The 24,434-nt window shown below is 40.6% G+C and overlaps 1 protein-coding gene across 5 annotated transcripts in view; it reads left to right on the forward strand.

Annotated features, from left to right (window-relative positions):
• The first annotated feature begins 3,246 nt into the window (after positions 1 to 3,246).
• Positions 3,247 to 24,434, forward strand: part of LOC146985926 (voltage-dependent calcium channel subunit alpha-2/delta-1) — a 58,041-nt gene continuing 36,853 nt past the window's right edge. For 3 of the 5 annotated variants that reach the window (XM_085779381.1, XM_085779382.1, XM_085779386.1), the window contains exons 1-3: positions 3,356 to 3,666; positions 9,917 to 9,998; positions 10,240 to 10,356. In XM_085779381.1, the coding sequence (XP_085635507.1) occupies positions 3,578 to 3,666; positions 9,917 to 9,998; positions 10,240 to 10,356 (288 nt within the window). In that variant the 5' untranslated portion in view covers positions 3,356 to 3,577. Of the gene's footprint in view, positions 3,667 to 9,916; positions 9,999 to 10,239; positions 10,357 to 24,434 lie in introns of all 5 variants that reach the window. The other 2 variants (XM_085779384.1, XM_085779383.1) reach the window with 2 other exon arrangements.

A 24,434-nucleotide genomic window follows, 5' to 3' on the forward strand; every position in this document is an offset into this window, starting at 1 on the left:
CGCGGCTCTCGGCTGGATCTAATTTCATGGAAGGACTCGTAATGTCACCAAAGTTATCTGGGTGAGTAAATGATCGTATTTTATGCTAGAAATAAGGTCCAGACTGTCCCTGCAGCAGCAGATTTGGTCATGTATTTTGATTCTTCATTTAGCTGCAATGTGAAAACATGGCCACTGTGAGGCAGCGCTGACTCAGTTCATGGGGCATTGCAGCTTGACTGTAATGACTTTCCTAGTTCTACAAATGAGTAGATGATATAAGACTAACAGATTTACTACTAAATCTTTAGAATATTCATTATATAAGACCTCCAAAATCCTGAAATTACTCTTATATTTACAACTTTGTGCTACACAGAATAACAACGACAGTGAGATGTCAAACAAAACAGTTCCCTTTGTTGGAATTAATCATTTTTAATTTCAAATAGCAATCCTGATTCAACAAATGAGTAGCCTAATGGATCAAATTTAAAAAGAGATGAGCAAAAGGCAAATAAAATATGTGTAAATCCTTTTTAAATAACTATTAACATTAGTGTTCTTATATAGCTAAAAAAACTAACTTTTCTTGTAATTTTTGTAACAATTGTGATCTTTGTGCTTGTCATAGCATAAAATACACTACTTCATTAAACCTCTAGTGAAAATAACAACTGAACATCTTAAAAGCATAATGCAGGCATAGGACAGGTTCTACAAGGTTCTACCAACTGGTTTAATTAACGCTATTCATAATAAGCTACTTCAGATTGATTAGTTACCGATAAATTGCTCCACTTAACTGTCATGACATGCAACACGCTAATATTTCAAAAGTACTTTATGGTTTGGAGTTTGCTAGTGTTATGTAGTGCTACAATTTCACAACAAAGCAACCAACTATTATACATCTAGAGGACAGACAGAAACATAATTCAGCAGTGATGTAAGTGAATTTGATTCATTAGTCACCAGAGACTGATCCCCTGTTTATATGCTTTCTGGGGGCACTGAGAGCTCAATACTTTGGATCTAATTTAATTTAAATTCTGCTCCCACCGGGTATATTATCTGTTATGCTGATGACAAAAAGGAATGCTTCCTAATTTTCTCCTATCACTTATTAGATATCTTTAATTTTGCTTTATTATTACATTCTTTATAATAAGAGGTAAACGATCCATCATACTTTAATAAATGCACAGGAATATACAATTATTATGAACAATCTAATCTAAATCTTTCTACCGATGTTTATATTAGCTTAATAGAGTGTATCTAATCAACAAATAAACACAGTTTAGTGTTATAGTGGGTGATGCCAACAAGGGATTTTAATCAAGACTAATGTGGGTGATGTTTTAGAGCCTCACAGGTGCTGTATAATAATTTCGGATTGGAGTACCGGTATGAATAGGTATGTGTCAATGTACAACATATATTTGCATGAATATGGACATGGACATCAATATTTTGATTGTGTTTCTAAGTTTGTGGATTACAATATTGTTATGATACATGCACTCTTCATATGTGCATGTGAAAAAGAACAGGACATAGGCCTAATGTATACTATGTAAAAGACAGTTCCCATTTAGAGTAATAAAGAGACGGGTTTTAAGCATCATGCTTGTGATTTTACTGCATTTCCTCCAGGTGGCAGTATCTAATATCAAATACTGTATCTCCAAATAGAACTGTACAGAATAGACGGTCATCAACTAATGGTGCTTTTACATGTTATTACATTAACAAAGTTACCAAGGATGTCCACGTCCAGAAGTAGTAGTCAAGACTAACTGTAGGAAAAGATAAGTTGTCTGACAGATGCCACAAGTTTTACTCTGCTCTTATACTTAACATCTTTTTCGTGGAGTCTACTGGTATAAGAATGTGAGGACAGAAGAAGTAGTGCAGCTATTAGTCTGACACCTCTCCCTTTTCAGGATGTAGTGCAAGATGTTCCCAATTAATGAAAAAAAAACTATTGAATGAGGAGGTCTGCAAGGGAGACCTCCTCCTCTCCGTCCTCTCCACAGTGCTCTTTGCTATTATGTTCCTCCACTTCCCCATCTCTCTAGTTCTCAACATTCACTTACTTTTCTTCATCCCATCAGCAGGTGCATCTGTTCATCTGCTGGGGGAAATGAGTGTGAGAAAGGTGTAGTGAGAAAGACTGTGGACAGGGTGACGTGACCGGGAGGGAGGGGATGAGAACAGAGGAGGAAAAAACGAGGGGGAAGAGCAACAGTGCAGTACAGTGAGGGGAGGGGGAGAGACAAAGAGAGAGGGAGAGAAAGAGAGAGAGAGGGGGGGTGGGGGTGATGAGGGGAGGGTGAGAGGACACGAGAGATGGTGTGTGGTTGCCAAGCAACGATTGATAACCAAATCCCCAAGCATCCTGCTTGTGCTGCCCTGCCCTCCCTCCAGGCCTGAATTACACACACACACACACACACACACACACACACACACACACACACACACACACACACACACACTACATTTTTATGGTCTTGCTTTGTTATTCAGTCAAAGTGTTGATGCTCCTAATTTAAAATGATAACAGTGATTTTACATCCTGCAGTGCTGCAGGAGCTTCATTATCTTTATATTGTGTAATTTATACATTCATGTTGGGATGCACAGCCATATACCCAAACTCAATCTTATAAAACAGGTATGATTGATGGCACTGCGATTTATTGGGCTTTTACTATAGTTTGTCTCACACGTGTGTGAAATCAATACATCTGTCAGTGTGACAGTGATTCCCGTGTGGGACAGTTTCTCTTGCTTGCTGCCACTCATGCTACCAGGGCGACTGGCAAAGACTGTGCTATCAAAGCTAGTAAATTATCCCATCCCTCCAGGTTGTAGGCACTGCAAGGTTGTAGGGCATTTTAAAGAGCAAGAGCTGCATCTGTATTCAGCGTGTGTGCGCTTGTGGTACCTGTAGTCAGACCATGCTTTAAGCAAGTGTTTTTTTTAGGGGGAGGTTAATAAAAAAATGTTGCCCCCAATATGGAATCCCTTACACCTGAGGGGAGGGAAATACATGCTACATTTTTTTATAGACCAAAGCAAATACCACTGCTTCAACTGAAATCACAGAAAACAGTGATATGCGCTGATAATATGCAAAATATATGGCTAGTCTAAATTGCAAAGGGTTAATTAGGACAGTAATGAGTCTCAACATGAAAAGATCTGAGAAGCATGTGTTTTTCACTAGTGAGGAGAGGAGAGAGAGATGGGGAGAGAGAGAGAGGGAGGGAGAGAGAGAGAGAGAAAGAGAGAGAGAGAGGGAGAGAGAGAGAGAGAGAGAGGGAGGGAGGGAGAGGGACTGAAATACCCAGCCCCAGTACCTGTTAGAGCGCTGGATTGCCTGGTGATCAGATTAGAGGTGTCAGGGTTCGTTAATCTGTGAGGGAGCGACAGTCTGCCGCTCACGTCGCTGCTCCTGCACACCGCTCCCATTCATCGGCGGCGAAGGGGAGCGGAGCACATTTGGTGTTGACGCGCGTCGGGGAATTTCCCCCCTCTCTCTCTCCCTCTCTCTCTTTCTTTTTTTTTTTTTTTTTTTTTTTTTACAATGGATACCTGCAGGCTACGAGCCTGGGTGTTTCTGGTCCTGTTATGGCAAGACACGTTTTTGGCATCGCAGTTTCCGACACAGCTCATGTGAGTACAGCCCTCATAATCCTACAGTATTTCAAAACAGTAAATGTTGTGATTTACAGACTTCTTGTTTCAAGTGCACGTCGTTCAGAGACAAGTGTTGGATCTAATGAGCCACTCGCGGTGTGTAGGCTGCACAGTAGGTGCGCGCTTGGAGGTGTGAGAGCGGGGTGGGCAGGTCGTTTCATTCATACACGGGTGGTCATCTTGGCGGAAGATGGGCCCTACGTTTAAGGGTAGACAATATTTCAGCTTTTTTCAGGCTGCCCGACTCCAGGCGGTGATTAATGTTGGCTAACATAATCAGCAGTTTGTCACCGCTGGATGACTGTGGCCACCGGGCGCCGTGACAGCTCCTCTACGAAGTTGTTGAGGAGTTACAGTGGCCTCACCTGTTCCTGTTCCTCTATGCAAAAGGACAAAAGTTACATTCTTCACCGGAAAACCTCAGAGTCTCTCTACAGAGTTAAAGCCACATACATTTGAGATGTAGCCATTCAAGCGCTTGAGTCAGAGATGGAAAATCAACATGATATGTTCTTTTAAAATGTTCTCAATGAGAATAAGAGTGGCAGATTTTAGTTGAAAGATTTGATGAGGCTGCACTTTTAATTACATTATAGGGTCAATGATTAATGCATTTAACCACAGATACTTTAAAAAAAAAATATTTTTAATCTACTCTATCTCTTTTTCTGAAGACACAACTGACAGGAATGGCACTGTAGACTTAAATTGTGAGATTCATTTTCACCACTCCCTGTGAGACACTTTATTTTATCTATTGTTTTATTATCTTCACCACCAGAATCTTTGTAACTATTGAGCATTTCTTATATTTTCCCCCAGTCTATGTGACTGAAGTTTAATTAATATGAGAAAGTAGTGCAGTTGCACTCAAACAAGTTACTACAGAAACACATATTCAAATCCAAAACTTATGAGTCAACTGTAAATCCAATCTCCATGTCATCTGTAGGTTGTAGCATGAAGTCCAAACATGTTTGTTTTTCATTAGACTGCTGAAAAAAAAAAAACTTCCGGGCCTCTATCCATTCAAACTGCACAATATGTAGGAAGCTGGCAGCACACTTTTTGTTTGCTATGCTGACCTTTTAACATCACTATCTTTATATTTCCATGCCCATTCTTCTTCTTTGAGTAGTTGCTGTTTTCAATTTCAATTAGAGGTAAAGGAGGTTGTTGAGGGTGCTCCCTTTAAATCCCCGGCAGAGGATGGTCTGGATCATCTGGCATATACTGTAGTCCTTCTTCATTACTGCTCCAGTCCAGGAAAAAAACACAAGCTAATCTCTCCTGCCTAACAAATATCCATTAGAACTAACAAGCACTAAATATACATGATTGTGTCCAAATTAATCTTTTAGGTTTAATGCTGTCCGCTTAGATACAAAGAGGGATGTAACTAATCATGGGTAAAATATAACTGGAATAAAAAAAAGAGTTTTTTGAGTGTTTGAACATGAACTGAATGAGCAGAGAGAAATGAAAATAAACCAGTTTACAAGTTCATCGAGTACATTCCTTTGGTTTACACTGATCAAACTGATGGAGAGAAAAACAGTGATTATGCAAATTTGTCAAACTGTAACTGGTTATTGTGTCTAATCATGATCCTAAATATTTAGTGTTTCAGTGATCACTCAGGAGACTTCACAGTCTGCACAACATTAGATTTTCTAGAGCAACATTTCAAATGTGAATTATAACAAGAACGAGATAAAGGCTTTCTCTAAAGTTAGAAGCCATATCTTGTGGGATTTTTGAGTTCCTTCCATATGTTGGTTGTGCAAGGGTATTTCAGAGTCAGATCGCCAACAAGCTGAATTGCACAAAGAGACAGAAGGTACTGGGCTGATCAGAGCTTGATCCAAAAACACTACACTTAATATCAAACCACTTTTTAGTATCTGAGCCAGGCTGAAACAGGACTGAATTGGCCACTTGGGTGTTAGCGTATAGGCTACAGAGCAGTGGGTTGTTTTGGTGCATTACTATTGGTGTTTCCATGCCTCATTCTGCCTTGCCGTCTGGACTGGACCACTTCTGTCTTTACCTCAGTAATGATGTGTAATTAGACTGTAGTTTAACACAGACTCCCACTGAGATACACACTACGGGCCAGCTCATTACTTTCTCTAGTTCCAGAGTGATGGTAGCACAACATCTGTCTCTCTCCTTCTTGTATTGTCTCTCCGCCTCTCTTTCTGTTTTGCTCTCATTTGCTCTTCCTGTGTCTGAAAAAACAATGTAGGGCAGTGTCTGACCCAGTTGCCATTTGTATGTGTGTGTGTGAGTGTGTGTTTAATTATCCAGAGTTGTACCAGAGGCTGCAGTAATCAAAGCCCAGCAACCAGAGCAGAAAAATTTTGCTACTTCAGCTCAACAACAATGACTTTATGACTGTACAGGCTTCTCTGAATCATCACGTTATTTTAGCAATTGATGAGAGTTTACAGTACATTGTATGTGTGATAACAGTGTGAAAGATTGCCATTGTACCGGGTTGGAATCCTCGAGGGACGGTTGGAAAATGCATGACTTCAGGATGAGGAATTAATGTGCTGGGATTCTCCATGCTTATGGATAATACATTGGATCGTTTAATGCCAATTTTACGAGCAAATGTGACTGCGAATATTCATAAAAAGCAACAGGCATATAGCTTGGGGGGCAGCATAAGTTTCTAATTCTTTACTGTATCAGGCAAGTGAGCCTTTCACAGCCAATACATTTTTGTATTTGGTATTTACTCTTAAAGCAAACACTCCAGATGAGCTGAGCCATCAGATACTTCTCTGAAGCCTTAAATAGAATATTCTAAGTTTTCTAAAAGTTTTTGTTATCCATATTGGACGTGCAGATGAACACGTGCACACATACAGCACTACAGCCTGTGTTGTCTGATCTCTTTGTCAGCACCTGCACGTTTTTGTTTTAGAGATTTACACTGGTAGCAGTAGATTTCACAGAGGCTAAACTGTGGAGAGATGGTATTCTGCTTCTCTGAATGTCAAGTCCCTAGAAACACACACACACACAAACACACCCACCTCACAATTGACTTGTCAATGCTTCAGGCTTTGAGAGCTTAGGGGTCCCAGGGTCCACTAAAACACCTTACAATCAGTTTGCTGTTAGGAGAGTTGGGGCAGCAGGAGTGGGACAGGATCAAGAGAGGAGAATGTGTGTGAGAAGAGAGTAAACGAGAGGCAGGAAGAGGACAAGAGAGGACAGGCACTTTCCTAACACCTCACTGTGGTGCAAGAATCATGACAAATTATTAAGATTTATTGAACAACAATGTTTCCATGTTGTAAGGATTCTGGATAGTTGTTTTGCTCTCAAATGCACACCTTACATTTACATTCCCTTTATCCTCACCAATTAGGACTAGTGCAGATAAGACTTTAGTGCAATTATTGATTCTGCTTAGAAATCTAATTTACATTATTCCCTTAATTTTACTATGACATACATACATTTTCAGTACTAAAGGAGTATGCCACGCCGGCTTTTGCCAGACAGTCACACTTGGCCAAGCAGTGCAAATATAAGCCTATGAACAATGACTGCAGCTTTATTATTATTAGCTTTGTCATGCATCACCCTTTCTTTCAGAAATGTTCAATTATAAAGCACTATGACTTGCCTGAATACATGCTGGTTTTTATTTACTGAGAGATGCACATCCGTACTGGCCAGTAACCCCAGCTAACAAAATGTTAAGTTCAGTATTTTATCAATAGTCAAGTCAATCCTACGTCAGTTCAGAGTTGCAGCTACACCTTGACTGAGAGACTAGATAGTCATTGTCCTGTTTTAAAATGATCAGTGCCATAATATTGTGTGAACTGGTCTCCACGACCTTGCATAATCTTTCATAAGGCCTACACAAAGTGTTTAAGCCCTGAAACGTAAACTGGCATAAGAGATAGGAGAAAACTAGATGATAACAGACTAGTTAGTTTTGCAATATTAGTGTTACACTTCTAAAAATGTATATATAGTGGGGGACTCACAAGAGAAAGAATGATCAAATTGGAGGAGCAGAGTTGGAGACTAATGATTTTTAGCTGCCGCTTTGGTTCAAGCTACAAAAACTCTCAGTCCCAGACTTCCCATGCAATTCACTGCAGTCATTTCAAACCCCATGCTTCAATTTTTTTACGCAGGGTTTTGTGATTAAATGTGTTGTGTCCAAACATGGCTAAATGATAGTGTCGTCACTGATATTATCGGCTGACATTCCATTCCAATCCAATCCAATTTATTTATAGAGCACATTTAAAAACAACCAAGTTGACCAAAGTGCCTTACACAGAAAAAATGAACAAAAACAACATTCAGTAAAAAAAAAGCACAACAGATAAAAACAGCAAAACAAACAAAACAATAAGATAGCTGCTAAAATGTTTGGATTTCAGACTGTGTTAAAAGCTAAGGAGTAAAAGTGCGTTTTAAGACGTGTTTTAAAAACAGCTAGGCTGGGGGCTCGATTCACGTGAGGGGGAGGGAGTTCCAGAGTTTGGGGCCAGCAACAGAAAACGCACGGTCCCCTCTGCCCCTGAGTCTGGTCTGAGGGACCGAGAGGGGACATAGGGCTTTAAAAGGTCAGTCAGATAAAAAGGGGCAAGCCCATTAAGAGCTTTAAAAACAAACATCAAGATCTTAAAATCAACTCTAAAATGAACTGGGAGCCAGTGCAGCGATGCAAGGACTGGGGTTATATGGTCATGTTTACGTGTACCGGTCAAGAGTCTGGCTGCAGCATTTTGGACCAGCTGTAGGCGGGAGAGTGAGGACTGACTATAATCCATTACAATAGTCAAGTCTTGAAGTAATAAAAGTGTGGACAACTTTCTCAAAGTCTAAAAACTAGTTCTAACCAACCACAGCATACAGGAGGACAACTGTTAGTTTTCTTTCACACAGCCATAAGGCTCTACCCTGGCTGACTCGGCAGTGTTGTCCACAACCCCTAAACCATCTGGCTTTGGGAATAACAGGATAACAGCTGAGTTACGTCTGACCCTGCTCTAATATTTCCACCTATCCTCTTTTTTTCCTAAACAGATCCACATTGTATTATCCCCTCTGGTATTCACATTCTTGCTAAGTGTCTCATCTCTCTACAGAAGTGTTCTTGCTCTGATTTTTTTTATTTTTTTTATCCACTGTGGATTTTGTGTCCCTGATGCATCTTTCCCACTTCTTTTCTTGCTTCTTCATCTTCTGTACCTTTCTCTTTATGTTTGTATCTCATCACCTCTCTCAGCTGGATAGATGTTTTGAATAGCTTGCATGACTGTCATTGCTCTGCTGCAATGACAATTGTTGGGGAATATTATGCATACTATCTTTATTCCTTATGTGTTCATTTCTTTTCCAGGGAGGCGACATGGCTGAATGTGGTGTTAGAGTGAATACATGACAATATTTGTATCCCATTCCAACCTGTTATTACTTTTTAATGCAATATTGATGCCATTGTTTCAGTGTCCACTCCACACATGGTGGAAGCATAATACGGTGAATGAATGCACCCACTTGCACAAGTATTCTGCTGGTGCAAGCATCTCATAGCGGGATGATTCTAACAAGTCGCCATGTCACTTAATGCAGGTCTTTGTTATTCTGCTCTCATCTATCTCCCTCCACAGCCACTGTGCTCCGGAGTCAAGGAGGGATATATTATGACAGTATGTTATAATGCATGCTGTGAGCTTATTGTGCTCCGACAAGACGATTGGAGGAGGATAAGAGGAAAGTATAATCTAGTGTGTGGCACCAGCAGGCTGGACCCAATGCCCCTGGAGCTCTTTGATACACATAGAGGCACGTCGGTCCGAGCCACCTCCTACCTCTCACCTGCCCACTCACATCACCGTCACCAGTCACAACACTGGCTGACGCTTATCTGATTGGTTGACTTCATGTTTGAACTCTGAGAGGAGTAATAGTATTCGTTGACACCCAGTGACACGTGTTGGATTAGGGGACATTGTATTTGTTCCTGCTGTGATTGGTTGACACTGCTCTTGACCTATCGGCGTGGTTCTCGTTGGGTTTGTTTGTTTTGACGCTCTGCGACTGGTTGATCGCGTTAGATGATAGATGTTAGATAGCTTGATTGACAGTTTAATTGCACGGTGAGATGTCTGTGATGTGTCATCTAAAGTGGTTACATCTGAATCACAAGATTTATTGTGTGCATTGCTTTGTCCCTTAGGATTAAAGAATGGGTTGATCAGATGCAGAAAGAGCTTGTCACCCTGGCGGACACAGCCACAGCTGGAAAGAGCCTCACTCAGGTAAAAACACCCAACACTACACACATACTGTAAGGAGCATAATCCAAATTTAACAAAGCACACATCGCTGCATGGAAAAGTTGCGTAAGTCCCTCTTTAAAATTTTAATGAAGCCTTTGAATTGTTCTGTATTTGTTTTCGAGCTAAAAATCTCACACATCATCATCTCCTCATTTCAACAAACAATCAAATGTGTATGTGATTCTACTGTAGATTAACTCCACTCCTTGTATGTGTTTAGATTTTCCTGTCAAACCAGCACCTGTACAGTGTGGAGCAAAATGATGCAGAGGAGCTGGTGGCCAGAGCAGCAAGGAACATTGAACAGCTGCTGCGGAAGAGGTCTGCTGCCTTGAAGGTACGACTCATCCCACTCAGAGGAACCAACTGTCAGTTTGTTAGTCTGAAAGCTGAGCAGGATGGTGGATTTATTAACAAGGGCTGCAAGAGAGGGGAGCGAAGTGTTCCATCAGTCTTGACTATGTATATTTAGTAACTAGAGTATGTGGGGAAAACTCTGAAGTAGAAATGAAGCGCTGATGCGGCAGCTACCTTTATGAAATTTCCATGACTTAATGTGACATATTTGTGACATTTAATCATGCAAATTTAATAAAGGTGGTAGCTGCATGAAGCTTATACATACAGATTCTTGTATTGAAGAAACAGTTTGCCATTATGGCTCCTTTATTGAAACAAACAGGCTCAGTGTGTTTAGTGAGTTTACATATGACACTTTGTGGACAGAGTATATTGACTTGATCACAGACAATGTTGTTATGCCGACAGTCCAAACAAAAGGCTCCTGGAGAGATGAGATAGGGTTAACCAAGAAAGACTTAAGCGTTCAGACTTTCCTGTGGAAAATAAGCCAGTTGTTCTTGGCTGTTTGACTGTTTAAGGCTGGGATTGAACCACAAAACTCTCTCTGAGTCTGAAGGATTTACCTGCAAAGTGTCAGTGGGAAGATCTAATGGGAGAATTGTAATCCTAAAATGTAGTCAAAGATTGAATGTACCATTCAAATGTCTTATCTCTTTACTTTTGTCCATAGTTTACATTTAGAAGGTAAATTCATCACCTGGTTATTGTTTTATTTCAAATTTCCCATATGCGAAGTTGAGTTGAAAATCTAATGATATGAATATTCTCAATTAGCCAACACAGAACTTGGGCCCTTTTTGGCCAGATTGTTTTTGCCCTATGTATCCTATTGTACCATCATCTGGCTTGTATGGCCTGTATTTGTTTTGTGTCATTTTAGTTTTCCAAGTGTTATTGGTGTGAGTGTGGTTAAAATGTCCCTTTATATGGAAGAAGTCACATTCAAAACATGTGTAATGCTGTTTTGACAACAGGTTCTGGGAGATTTTTTCATAACTAAATGTTTCCTCTGAGGGGAATAAATATATTAGGAATTACTTGATATTGATCTACAAACTTCTAGAGGCCTTTACACAATCACAGGCTACAATCTGAATGATGTGAATTATTTATTTGCAGCTGAGGTCATTTTGCAGCTGCCACCTATGTTTGAATAATGTCGGTAATGATGTGATATGTATGTATTGTCTATATATATTCTAGGGCTGTTTTCGACTAAGGATTTTCATAGTCGAATCTGATTCGTCAGATTTTGCCGTAGTCGACTGATCGTCGAACCTTTTTTTTTTTTTTTTTTTTTAATTTAGCAGCAAATTTGCGACTTTTTCCCGTTTCAAACAAAAGAGCTAAAACACCCCAAAAATATGGTCGGTGTAAAACAAATACCTTTATTTATTTTCCACACTTTGGATGATTTTTAGTAGCCATTGTGAGCCAGGGTATGCGTTTATGTTACGTTGCCCTGGACAACGCTCCTTTTGCTCGGACTGTGAGTCATCCCTCATCCCTCAACGTGATGAAGGATAGCGGTGGTCGTGGACACAGAGAAACCGGGTAAAACATGTAGTATCAAAACAAATGGAGGTCAGAAGGACTCGACAATCCGTACATTACGTTAATCAATCCTGTAACACACAGTGTGACCGCGGCACCGGCAGAGAGACAGACAGGCTGCAGAGGGACGAGAAGCTGTGACTCCCGACACTTATGGTGCGTTCATTACAACTCGCAAGTCGGAAAAAAACAAGTTCCTCTTCTGAAAAACTCTGACATGTCAAACTTTAGGATGTGTTAGGGACTAGTTCATCTGTCTAACCATCACAACTATTGACACTTGAAACGGTAAACACAGCTGATCCATCGAAAAAAATTTTTTATTTATTTATTTTCCGTGATTGAAAGCAGGTTCTTGAATGTAACTCGGTCAAAGTCAGATGTATCCTCCTCACAATGTTTTGCTGTTCTGTCAGGTCATGCATGATAAATGCTGACAAAGTTAGACTGTCAGACTTCTTTGACTTTAAACTTTGGCGGCTCTGCCTCTCGTCTTTCTGCCACTCCGTGAGTGTTCTGCAGTGACTTCTGAGTACCGTGACTTTGACGGTCCTACTGCTCACCTCCGCTCATTTGAAAAAAAAAAAAAAAAAACCTCCGCTCATTTGATTGTGCAACTGCAGTGGGTGATTTATTAATACGTAATAAGAAGCTAAGACTACCGTTTAAACGCACACATAATTTTGAACTCTTTATTAACAGAAAGTGTGCAGATTTTGTATCAAAATAGTCTTTTTATAACGAAAAAAGACATTCTATGTAACAATTTATGCTCAGCAGCCGTGGGCACCCCCATATAGTCAGAATGGTACGGTCTTGGTTAGATTCGACTACGAGGTTCATAGTCGAATCAGACCCCTCCGAATCGAATCGTCGAATAGTCGACTTTTGGAGGTCAGCCCTAATATATTCACTTGTGTTACAGTACTGTAGGTGATAGATATAGACTGTATGTGGATGAAACATGCAGAAGAGCAGAGAGTGGGGACTGAGGTCTTTCTTTTGCCAGATTCAATGTGATAATGAGAGCTTTGACCCTGGGGAGGATCTCCTTTCTCCCCCCTCCATATTCTTTTTTAGCCAGAAGTGGGTCAGAGATGCTCATTTAATATCATGAGATTGAACTGTTTTTATATATCCAGACGGAGTTCATGGCATCCTCCACTCTGCCTTTATAAGGCATCATTATTGTTGTCTTCCTAGGAATGGAGAGGGAGTATTTATGAATGTTCATAAACACGTATCCTGCCAAGTGTCTGTCTTGTGTATGTTAAGTAAACACGCTGGTGTTCTTATCATTTTTCCGACTACTGGTGCCATGAGATGCATAAGCAGCAAGGAGAAAATTGGCATCCGTTTGCAATCCAAGAGATACGGGAAAGGAAGGTTGGGTCTGCTGGTGTGTGTGTGTGTGTGTGTGTGTGTGTGTGTGTGTGTGTGTGTGTTTACAGTACAGTGTTAAGGATAGGTGGCGAGTGGGGGTTGGGGGCGGGGGTGGATTAGCCAGCTGTACGCTGACAGTCCATCCAACCCTTGGACATCCATCACGTCTCACTCTTTATTGCGTCTTTGTGTCTCATCTGCTCCAAAGTAACCTCAAGGCACACTGATATTTGATTCTCTGTCCTGAGATGTATGGATGCAGAGATAAATGGAAGAATGGATGATGTGAAAGAAGGGCAAAACTCGTTGAACACGTTGAATGACTGGATTGATGGACAGATGGGCAAGATAGGTGCACAGGGTGGTGGAATGAGAGATGAAAGAAGAAAAAAGGAAGGCTTTGAGCTCAGGATATAGACAAGAAAGTGTCAGTCTGTGCCTTTCCAGGGGCTTCTCAGATGAACCACAGGGAACATAAACCACACAAAATAACACCAGCAAAGTGGAATCAGAACTTGATGTACATACACTGTCCCAGAGGACATAGTAGTTATTCTTTGAGCTGATTTTTTGCTGACCAATCCTCTAAGTTAAGCGAAGTGATTTGGCTGTAAAGTTTATCAGACAGAATGCAGGAAGATAAGCTTCATTGTAGTTGGGACTTTCTTGTTCAATGCCTTTGATATAAGGTTGGGAGTGACTCTCAATGTCAATATAATTGGAGATTGCCCAAGGCACTTGAGCCACTTTCACTCAGCTGTCGACTGCTTTCAAACTTTCATCCTCTCTCTGCCCCCCCCCCTCTCTCTTTCTCTCTCTCTTTCTATTTCCTCACCCTCTATGTCTCTCCATCTCTTATGTCAAACTCTGCATGATTGTAGCTCTTTGAAAGGCCACAGTTTACCTAGCCACAGGTGTGTGTGTGTGTGTGTGTGTGTGTGTGTCTACTCAAGCTTCCATAAATAAGTGTGTAGCAGAGTGTAACATGCATTATTAATGAGTACTTGGCTACACACTGTTAGGGAGAGATCGCTTCATCAAAGGTTTTACAACTTATACTGTGGCTTGATCTCAACGCGGAACACTTACATGTTAACACAAACACACACACAAACATTATGCACTTATGAAGAGACATGCACACACCGTGGCTTTAAGTGTGGCTTGAAGTGCCCTCCCTGACCATGTAAGAAATTATCACCTAATGGGTGCTTGTAATTACCAAGGATAAGGCATTGTTTTGCTAAGTACATAATGATCAGTCTTTCATTCCAATAATACTGTATGAGATAGCTTCAGATAGCTTTGCTACTTTGCCATTTAGTTCATTCTACATTTCCACTTATTTTCATCATAGGTCACATATAATATAAACTTTACTTTTTGTAACACAAGCTACGTATTTACCTGAGTGTCCTCTCTGATTCTCTTATCTCAGTCACAATTGTGAGTCATCTCAGCTCAAGCTCAATTTCCAGAGGCCTCTAGTCTAGCCTATATTATAGTTTTAGACTAAATTAAGTTGCCAGTATTATTGAAGAGTATGAATATGCAATGGCAGTAGGGAGTGTAGTCCAAGTCCCTATACTCATACTGTATACATCCATACATTAACATGGACATGCCCTATAAAAGCAAGGAGCTTCACAGTGGTGGATAGTCAATATTTGTGTGTGTGTGTGTGTGAGAGAGAGAGAGATAGAGAGACAGAGAGACAGAGAGTGAATCGCCAAAATGTTTGTCAAAAGCAGTTGACCACATACTGAAAGTGTTTGATGTGCCTGAGGCTACATCCAATTATTTCACCGCATCTCTCCTCTCCTGTCCCCAGTCTGCTCTCTCTTTGTCTTGCTGTCTGTGTACACTGTAATTAAAAACTTAATTATTGATGCTGCAGAACTGCTTAAGCAAAAGGCGATCTGATAAAACACTGAACTAAAGACAGACATAACATAAGCTCACACATCAAGGTACCATTCACACTTCATGGCCCATCTCCCCTCTCTCCTCTCTCTCTCTTTCTCTTACTAACAACCAGCAGCCACGACACATATCTGATGCAGTTGTTTGCTTTTGTTGGAAACGCATCTGCATGAGATGAATGAGTAGTTTGTGTGTGTGTGTGTGTGCGTTTGTGTGTGTGTGTGTGTGTGTGTGTGTGTGTGTGTGTGTGTGTGTGTGTTGGCGCCTGTGCGTAGTTCCATTCCTCTCCTGAGGTGAAGAGCTGCTCAATCCAGTAACTAATGAGCTGGTCCACTAGAGTAATACCTTAGCCAGCACAGGACAGTGGGTGGTGGCTCACGATTGTGTGTGTGTGTCTGTGCATGATTCTGCACACACAAGCACATGGACAGATAAGTCAGTGTGAAAATAGTGTATTTGCCTCTTCTGCTGCCACCATCACGATTAGCCCACTTGCATGCAAGTTACATTCATTACTGAAAATTACTGAAATCACAGGCGTTTATGTAACTGTCATTAAAGCAGAAGTAAGCGATCCGGTGGTTTTGGCTAACTTCTTGTCAGCCGACGGAGTTAGCAGTCCCCGCCCTCGTCCCTACGTCACCACATTCACGCGCATCCCTTGGCTGCACACACAGAGAGGACCGCCCCTTTATGCCGTTCTCTCTCCTCATTGGATAAAGGTTGTAGGATACAAGGAAAGTTTTCTCCTCGGTTTACAGCAGAGCAGAGTGACTGACAGACCCGTGTTTCAGACCAAACACTCTATGTAAGTGATTGCTGTTGGAAGATATAACTATTTAAGACTTATATTAACACAAACATTCCGCTTACTTCTGCTTTAATATACTAAACATCTGAATGGATTCAGTCATCTTTGTTTCAAAAGTGGACATCAAGTGATTATTTTTGTTTCATGATACCAGACTTCGATTATACTTGCAAGTCTGCCCATGAACATGTCCTGCAGCACAATCCACTTCTCACTTCAATATGAAATCAATACGTTCCAACCAGCATTAGTCACCAGATGTTGCAGTTAAACCTTTGGAGTTGTGCATAAAACTATTGGCTAGTACATGGTTGCTCTTCTGTTTTTCAATCAATCATCTATTTCAATAATTTAATCAATTTAGGCTTGAGTTGCCACTATAATTATTTTGGACTACAGATGAAAAATAGCCTCTTGGCTAGTTCTGGCGCATTTACAGTGATGTTATTAATGTGCACTGTCCCTGTTTTCAAATAAACTTATAAACTAAAACTGATAGCAGTCTAACAAACACAAAGCAGTTCCCTTTTATATTGTACATGTTAACAAGTGCCATTTCTACACAAGGTAACATCTCTAGAAATGACATTTGAGGCAGGTGTGTGTGGGCAGGTACTGTAGGCGTATGGCCTATTCTGTTATAGACCAGTGATCAAACCATAATATTGTGTCACAGCCTTTGCTAATACATTGTACTTTTACACGCACTGTTTTACCGGAGAGGGTAAGGTCATTGCCATCAAATACTGCTTCAAATATATCGCAAAAACATTTATTGTCAGAAATATCTGCAATGAATGTTAATGTTCTGTCAAATTTCCAACTGTTAAAGACAGTCTCAATTCCACTTCCCCAGTTAATGTTCAGTCTTACAACACTGACGAAGCGATCACACATAATGTTGTGAAACAGTGTCACTCCTTCAGAAGTTCAACTTTCGTTTTCACTACAATAGCCCAGCTGATTCCCCAGCTTTATCAGACATTTTGAGGCAAGAACTCAGGCTTACAGGATCTGTTTCCGAAATGGGTGTCACAGCTACCAGAAGGCTGTTCAGTAATGAATGAACCAATAACATCCCTCACATGCACATTACATAACACAACCAGACTGATTTTGTTGTCTTTCATCAGATTATCTCTCCCAAGCATTTTCTTTTCTTTTTCATTGCACATAATCAAATTGGATTCCCAATCATGATGCCACCAAAAAAATCTGTTGAAAAATCTGCTACCAATGTGATGTGTTTGTTTTTAGTTCCAAATAATACATAATGCAATATTTGGAATAATTCTATAAGTTAACTTAAACAATTGTACTGTAGTCAGGCTTTCAAAGCACTCTCCACTTCGTGTAAACAAGAGACCGATCAGTAGTAATTTCACTGTAAATTCAAAACACTAATAAGTATATCCTTTGTAGAAATGTTGTCATCTTCAATGCTCCAAATGTAATGCTAATCGGAGGTGTGCTTTTCGTGTGTCATTTGTGCACGTGTTTAATAGACTGATCATGCCCCAGGTGTTGGGCCATATTTTTATTAATCTGTTGCCTGCTGTCACAATGTTATAATAATGAGCACAAGATGTGACTTTATGATGTTTTCATGTGTGTGTGTGTGTGTGTGTGTGTGTGTGTGTGTGTGTGTGTGTGTGCCAACGTAAGGCAGTAATGAGCAGAGGCTATGATACGATCAGAGATATTCCAGTCTCTAGAGCAGATGTTACTCAACCTCCCATCTCTGCTCTGTGCTGATCATACTAAGCAGACAAGAGGTGTCTGTGTGTGTTTCAGTCTGTGCGCTTGCAGTTGTGTCTGTACTGTATGTGTGTGAGAGATAGACAGAAAGGAAGAGAGTGGGAGGGGGCAGTCCATATGGGGAATTCTAACTAGACTTATGTTAGGCCAGGGGCAAGTGTCCAATACAGTCATGGAGAAGAAATCCAAACTGTGTTGGTGGACCAGGACATACTCATGTTGAATACTTGATGTGGAGACAGTTATGACCTTTTGCTCTCAATTGATTTTTTTTTTCATATCTGATAATAATCAAGACAGATTAAATGTGACATGTAGCATTTTGCAGAATCAATATTGGGATACTCTGTTATAATTGCAGTAATTGAGATGTACAAAATCTCACAAACTACAAACTACAAAAAATTGTAGTTTGTGTTTCATGCCACTTTGAGGTACAATCCATATCAAAGTTATGGTTTTCTCAGTTTGTACACATTTCCCTTTGGCTGGATTTTTTAAACCTGTAGAAAAGAACTGCAGATAGATAGAAAAATTTAATCCAAAAACATTAAAATTACTCTCTCTCTCTCTCTCTCTCTCTCTCTCTCTCTCTATATATATATATATATATATATAAAATAACAGTGTGATGGTCCTCCTGATGGAGTGGCAACTTTCAGGGCTGAAAAAATAAAACCAAGGCAGAAGTCCTTTCAACTGTGTTTTTTTAAATTGCCACTTTAAGGTTGTAATTCCATTCCTAAAAACTCTGGCGTTAAAATACCCAACTTTACAACATCTTTACAATATTTTTACAGCCTTGTATAAAAATATATTGTTGATCTCTAATGCTAATTTTCCCTTTCATGTATTTAAATAACTCCCTTGGTAATGATCTATCAAGGCTTCTGCCTTGAGGGCATTTTGTTGTGGCAGGTGAGTGAGCCAATATTTGCCACACACACACACCCCACCATTTTGCCAATTTTTGGATGAGCCATTAGTTAGTTGGAGTCAGGCACTGTCAAGACGGCAACAGCCTACAGCAGCCCACTCAAAGCTGAGCTGATGTGTATGTGATGAACCTGTACAGAAAATCATCTCAGAGTTTCAGCCCAGACAGTTTGAGTTCAGACAAGAGAAAGCACAGTACACTGTCAGAAGGAGGAACACTTCAAGGCATCAGTGGTGAGCATGAAAAGCCCAGCAGGAAGTCATCAACTTGTATGGCAAACTGAGTGAAACATTTAGCAGCTAAGGAGTCAGACATTTCCCCTAGGAGTCCAAAAACACAACAAACAGAAGGGTGAAAATTAGCTTTTACATTTACCAGCTGGCCAGGCACATGACTCTAAATGGATGCTAATGTTATTCTGTAACTGGATGAGTAAACCAGCCAACTCTGTGCTAACAATTTCACACCTTAATGTCAGTGACGATGTGGCAGTGTATTCTGTTGTTTACTTGTGGCCCTAAAAATCAGCTATGGCATTAATGGATTTTGAACATTTAAGATTTTTGCAAACTTTGCAAATCTGTTTCTAATTGGGAAAAGTGATAAATTGTTCGATAAACTAAAGGACAACTTTATAAAGAATGCCTGGTGATACCTCTTTTCATGTTATATATCAGAAGAATATTGGTCTCAAGTGTAAGTGTTGAAAAAAGAGGGGATCTAATTTGATCAGATGCCCTACTATATAATATGCCGTTTAAACAGCAGGAAATACACACTTTTCTGAAATACTCCTGTGAAAGTAAAAGAGTCAAAGCGAGGGGGTGAAACAGGGAGCAGCTGTAGATTTACTGTTCCCATCGGAGGTTTTGGCCTCTGAGGGAAGCCATGTGGAGCGGCACAGCTCTCCCCTGGGCTCTCACAGCTGCAGATACCTCTGCTCTTTTTCTCTGTCTGATGCTCTCTCTCGCTTTCCTTTCACTCATCTCTCCTCCATCTCCTTCAATCCTTGCATCCCTTTCTTTCTGCCGCCCTCCCTCTCCAGTCTCCTGTAACTCTCCTGTGTCCTGCTCCTGGCCTTTACCCACACTTCTCTGTCAAACTGGAATTTGAAATCAACCTTTCTTTATCTCTTCTGACCTTGTGTCTTTCTCTTATCGTATCGCCTCCTTTCTCATACTGAACACATCTTCCCTCTCCCTGCAACTCTCCTCTTCACTCATCTGTGCCCTTTTGCATCACTCCTTTCATACACCTCTCATCCTGTCTGCCCTGTTCTTTCATCCAACTGTCCATCTCCTCTATTCTACATATCTTGTCTTGCCCACATTTCCTCTTATTTCCTTTTTTCATCTCCATTGAGTTATTCATCTTTACGAACACGCTAATATAATGTATATATCAGACATGCACATATACAGTAAATATATATATCCCTCTCTCTCTGTTCACTCTTAAGCTAAGTTTTAATGAGAACTATACACTGCGATCATGCTGAATATTGCTTTTCTCTCTTTGGGCTGTCCTTTCTGTTTATCCATCTGCTCATAATTTATATCTTTTCTTCATTCCTTTTCACACTCTCCTATCTTCTGGTTGTCGTGCTGGCAGCTGACCCTTCAAACATCCCTACTTTTTACCTTTTTTGCACACATTTGAGTTTGGACTCATTATGGTAAATACATGACCAGAATTCATGAAATGAATGTGAACATGGTGTCAGAAGAGAAGGGAAAGATAGGACTACATGTGGGTGTTTGTGATCTTTTAGGCCGTTACAACTCTTGTGAGTATTGCTTTGTTGTCCGGGGGAGAAGGCTGTGGGCTCTGAATGGCCCATTGATTTCAGGTGTGTGGAGCTTTAGACACACACACACACACACCCACACACAGGGAGTCTGGGAGGCTCTGTGAGGTTTAGCTGAGCCTGTCTCATCTTCCCTGTCTATCCTTTAAGCTGTGCCCTGCTTTCTCACTAAATGCATGGCAGAATGGCCCTGGCAGAATGAACTAAAGATTGGTGAGGGCAGGGCAGAAATGTCCCTCTATGGGGCTAGCAGGTAGGACTCCTATGGCATCCAGCAATCAGTCCAGCCCCAAATGTTTGTGGCTGTAGCATAATGACCACATACATCAGTGTGCATGGAGAATGGAAGGTGCATAAAACAAGACATACTATATTATGTGCCCTATTTAGCTCTTGGAAAATTGAGAGGCACAACAGTTGTTGTGGTCATCATTTGGTCATTTTTATGCCCAGCTGGGATTTAAACATTAGGGAGTAAGCTACCAACGCCTATAAGCAATGCTTCCTGCAAATAATATTGAAGGCTTTTGCCTCCTTCTCCTCTTTGCTCCCTTTTCTCGCTCAAACACCTCATTCCTCTAACCGCTCCACCTCCCTGCCTCAACAGAGCCAATTTCCAGACTCGGATCTATGAAGCCCTCTTTCCCCATTAAGACTGCAGGGGAGTGGTGGCTCTCCTTGGGTCTCCAGTGCTCATCTAGTGACAGAGTGGGCTTATTATGGTGTGGAGCTCGGGTGTCTATACTATAGTAAGTGAGAGGAAGACTAATGAGCAGTTAGATCAAGCATACTACGGGTAAAGTGTGTTGTGTGTTCGGATTTGAATGAACCGTTGTAGTGCTAAATTTGTGTGTTTCAATGAGGTAATGCTGCCTCCTAATAAACTGGCAAAAACGACAACTTTCAGTAGCTCTGTAATGAACTGGTGAACTGTCACTCAGGAAGCAGCCTCATCAAATCAAGACTCTGTAGTCTAGAAAGGATTTGATTGTACCGGTGTTTTCTTTGGGTAGCCTGATAACCTCTATGTGTGTATGTGTTTGACAAAGAGAGAGACGGAGAGGGATACAGAGAAAAAGAGAAGGGTAATTAGGTATCTTTCCTCACACACTCCTCCTGAGCCTCCCCCATATCTCCCTGAAGGGAGAGGAGCCTCGTCAAAGCCCTGTCATGAATTTTTAACAACCCTGTCGGTCTGTGTGCGCGTGTGTGTGCACATGTGTGTGTGTGTGCAGATTTACATGTGCTTGTTCACATACAGTGTGAGGGAGAGGGGCATTTTGATACAAAATACTTGAAGACTATGTTCTCCTTTAATGTTTAGAGATGTTCTGATCCCATTTTTTCCCTTACTAATTAAATACAATTTGCTGTATACTGTATGGATGTGAGATGATTGCTGTTGGTGCTGACTGGCATGGCAACAAAGGTTAAATCCTTTGTAAAACATGACAAACATACCTGAAAGTCATAAAAATCTCTCTTTTTAAATCACAATTGCAGTGATCGTCTGCTTGTATGGATCAAAAAGCTTGGTACAGAATAATTCCTATGCTCAAATGCTGTTAGAATACTAGAAACAGAAAAATGTAATCAAGTACTATGTATTCAAGTTTTAGCACACAACCGAAAACGGACACATTTTCTAGGACGGTCTATAATCTCTCTCTGTGTTTTTAACTCACTCAAATCACAATCATTGGCTGAGTAACATCATGTGACCACTGCTGTAAAGGCTAGAAAAGCTGTAAACAGTAAAGCAGACACATTCAGTAGTTTATAGGTACTATAGGACAGTGTTTGGGTCTGGACTATCAGTGACCTGAGCTAACAGCTAATCTTACATTATTTACCAAATATCAATTCTTTTTCTCACATCCCTGAAACAGTTGCAGCCAATGTCTGCACAGCTCAACTTAATTCATTTCCAGGAAACTTGAATTTGTATATGAGTGTGAAACAATGAGGTTTGTCAATTCTGTACATTACATGGGATTGGACTGGTGCAGAGACTCCAATACTCAAAGGCATTTTTGATACTTGTATTGGAGTTGGGAAGAACTATGTTAATGGTGCATGAATTGCTGGACGTTGATGTATAATATATGAAGTTCTGAACAGCTGTTGCTAACACTCATCTATCACATCGCATACAGCGCTGCGCCAAGAGAGAAGTCTTGGACCGAGGGAGGGATCTGTAATCAATATCCATATGTTCCTCTGCCTGTGTCTGTACGTGTGTGTTTCTACGTGTGTTTGACACAGATACGTAAAATATGCAGTTTAGAAATTTAAACTTATCGCAAGAGGTGGTCTTGATTTATTCCCAAGTGATAACTTTGAATGTGCGACATAAACATAATGTGATGCTACAGTGACATTAGCTGACATTTGACATTAGCGCAATAACAAGACTTCCCGCAATTGGCCTTTTCAGCATGGACATGAACTGCTGCCCTAGCTTTTCCCTCGGGTGGCGCATTATTCCATTCTTAAATGTTCTCTTTTTTCATGAAACCACTATGGAATAAATAAGAAAAATATGGAGACCCAGGGTTTTGTTTAGAAAGCTGTCAAACCTTGGGTGTATCTGCAGCTGATGTGTCACTGAATTGAATTATTAACAAGAACAGAATGGGATTTTATATGACCAGCCAGTTCTGTCTGGCTTCTCCTTCCATACACTGTATGGAAGTGAAACATTGGTTAAGCAGTCTAATACTGAAACTCGTTTTTGCAAGGTTACATTTTTTTGGTGAAACCTTATCAGTCCATATTTCACTGACTTGATCAAATGGAAATTAATTTATAACCTTAATATGATGATATTATTTATGGATTTTTTTTGTTGATATTCTGTCAAATTTACTATAAAAACTATACCGCCCAATCCTTTGTGGGGGAGCAAACTTACAAAATCAGCAAGGGATCAAATACTACTTATTTTCCCTACTGTATCTATTACTATGTGCATTATGTGGCTCCAGATTACACATATTTCTAGATTACTCATTAAATTAGGTATCTATTTATATATGAAACATGAAACTTGATTCAGATCTTCACCAAAAATAATTCTGACACCATCTGTGTCAGGTCATATGATTCAGTGCTTGACGTGGCGATAGAACACGTTATTTTTGTGCACGGTGAACATGGTGCGTAATAATGTCATGATCACTTTTTGGTGCTGGGGTGTGTGTGTGTGTGTGTGTTTGTCACTGGAATAGGGTGTATATATTTAGCTGCTGACAGCCAGTGCAGAGGAGGTGGAGACAGGTCTGGAATAGAGCCCAGGACTGGAGGCCAAAGAGATGGGACTGTTGATCAAGAATGGAACAATTGCCGACAGCAGACACATGGTCACAGACTCACACATCCACATTCATACCCACGCTCAGGAATAAGCACAGGATTACATATACACTCTCAGCATCTTGTCCAGGGTTTGCTCATGCATGGGGTCTGTCTGGCATGCCTGATGTTATCGTTTCCTACTTAAAATGGATATCAGAGGGTGACATTCAGCTGTAAATACAGTTCATCCTCATTAGTTGTAATTGCTTTGATTAATTCATAATACACCCCTGAGTGGAGTTTCTCTGACACTGTCGTAACCTTGCTGTTGTGAAGGAAGTCAGTGTTTCAGACAGGTCGATTTATTTAAGGGCAATTCTTTTCCTCCACAGGCTTGTCATTACCCTGTAGAGTCTGAGCAGGGCAGGCCAGGGCCAGGCCAAGGTTTGATCAGTGTGGATTTGTCTGGGTGAACATATACACAGAGTTGTGCAGAAGGGTTTGTTTTGCTCTGCACCACAGCTTTGCTGTCTTCCTTGAGTGCACGTTGGCTGTTCTTTTCTTCGCCTCACCTTTTCCATA

Source organism: Trachurus japonicus, chromosome 6, assembly GCF_045865225.1.
Source record: "Trachurus japonicus isolate A0001 chromosome 6, Traja_1.0".
Lineage (NCBI taxonomy): Eukaryota > Metazoa > Chordata > Actinopteri > Carangiformes > Carangidae > Trachurus > Trachurus japonicus.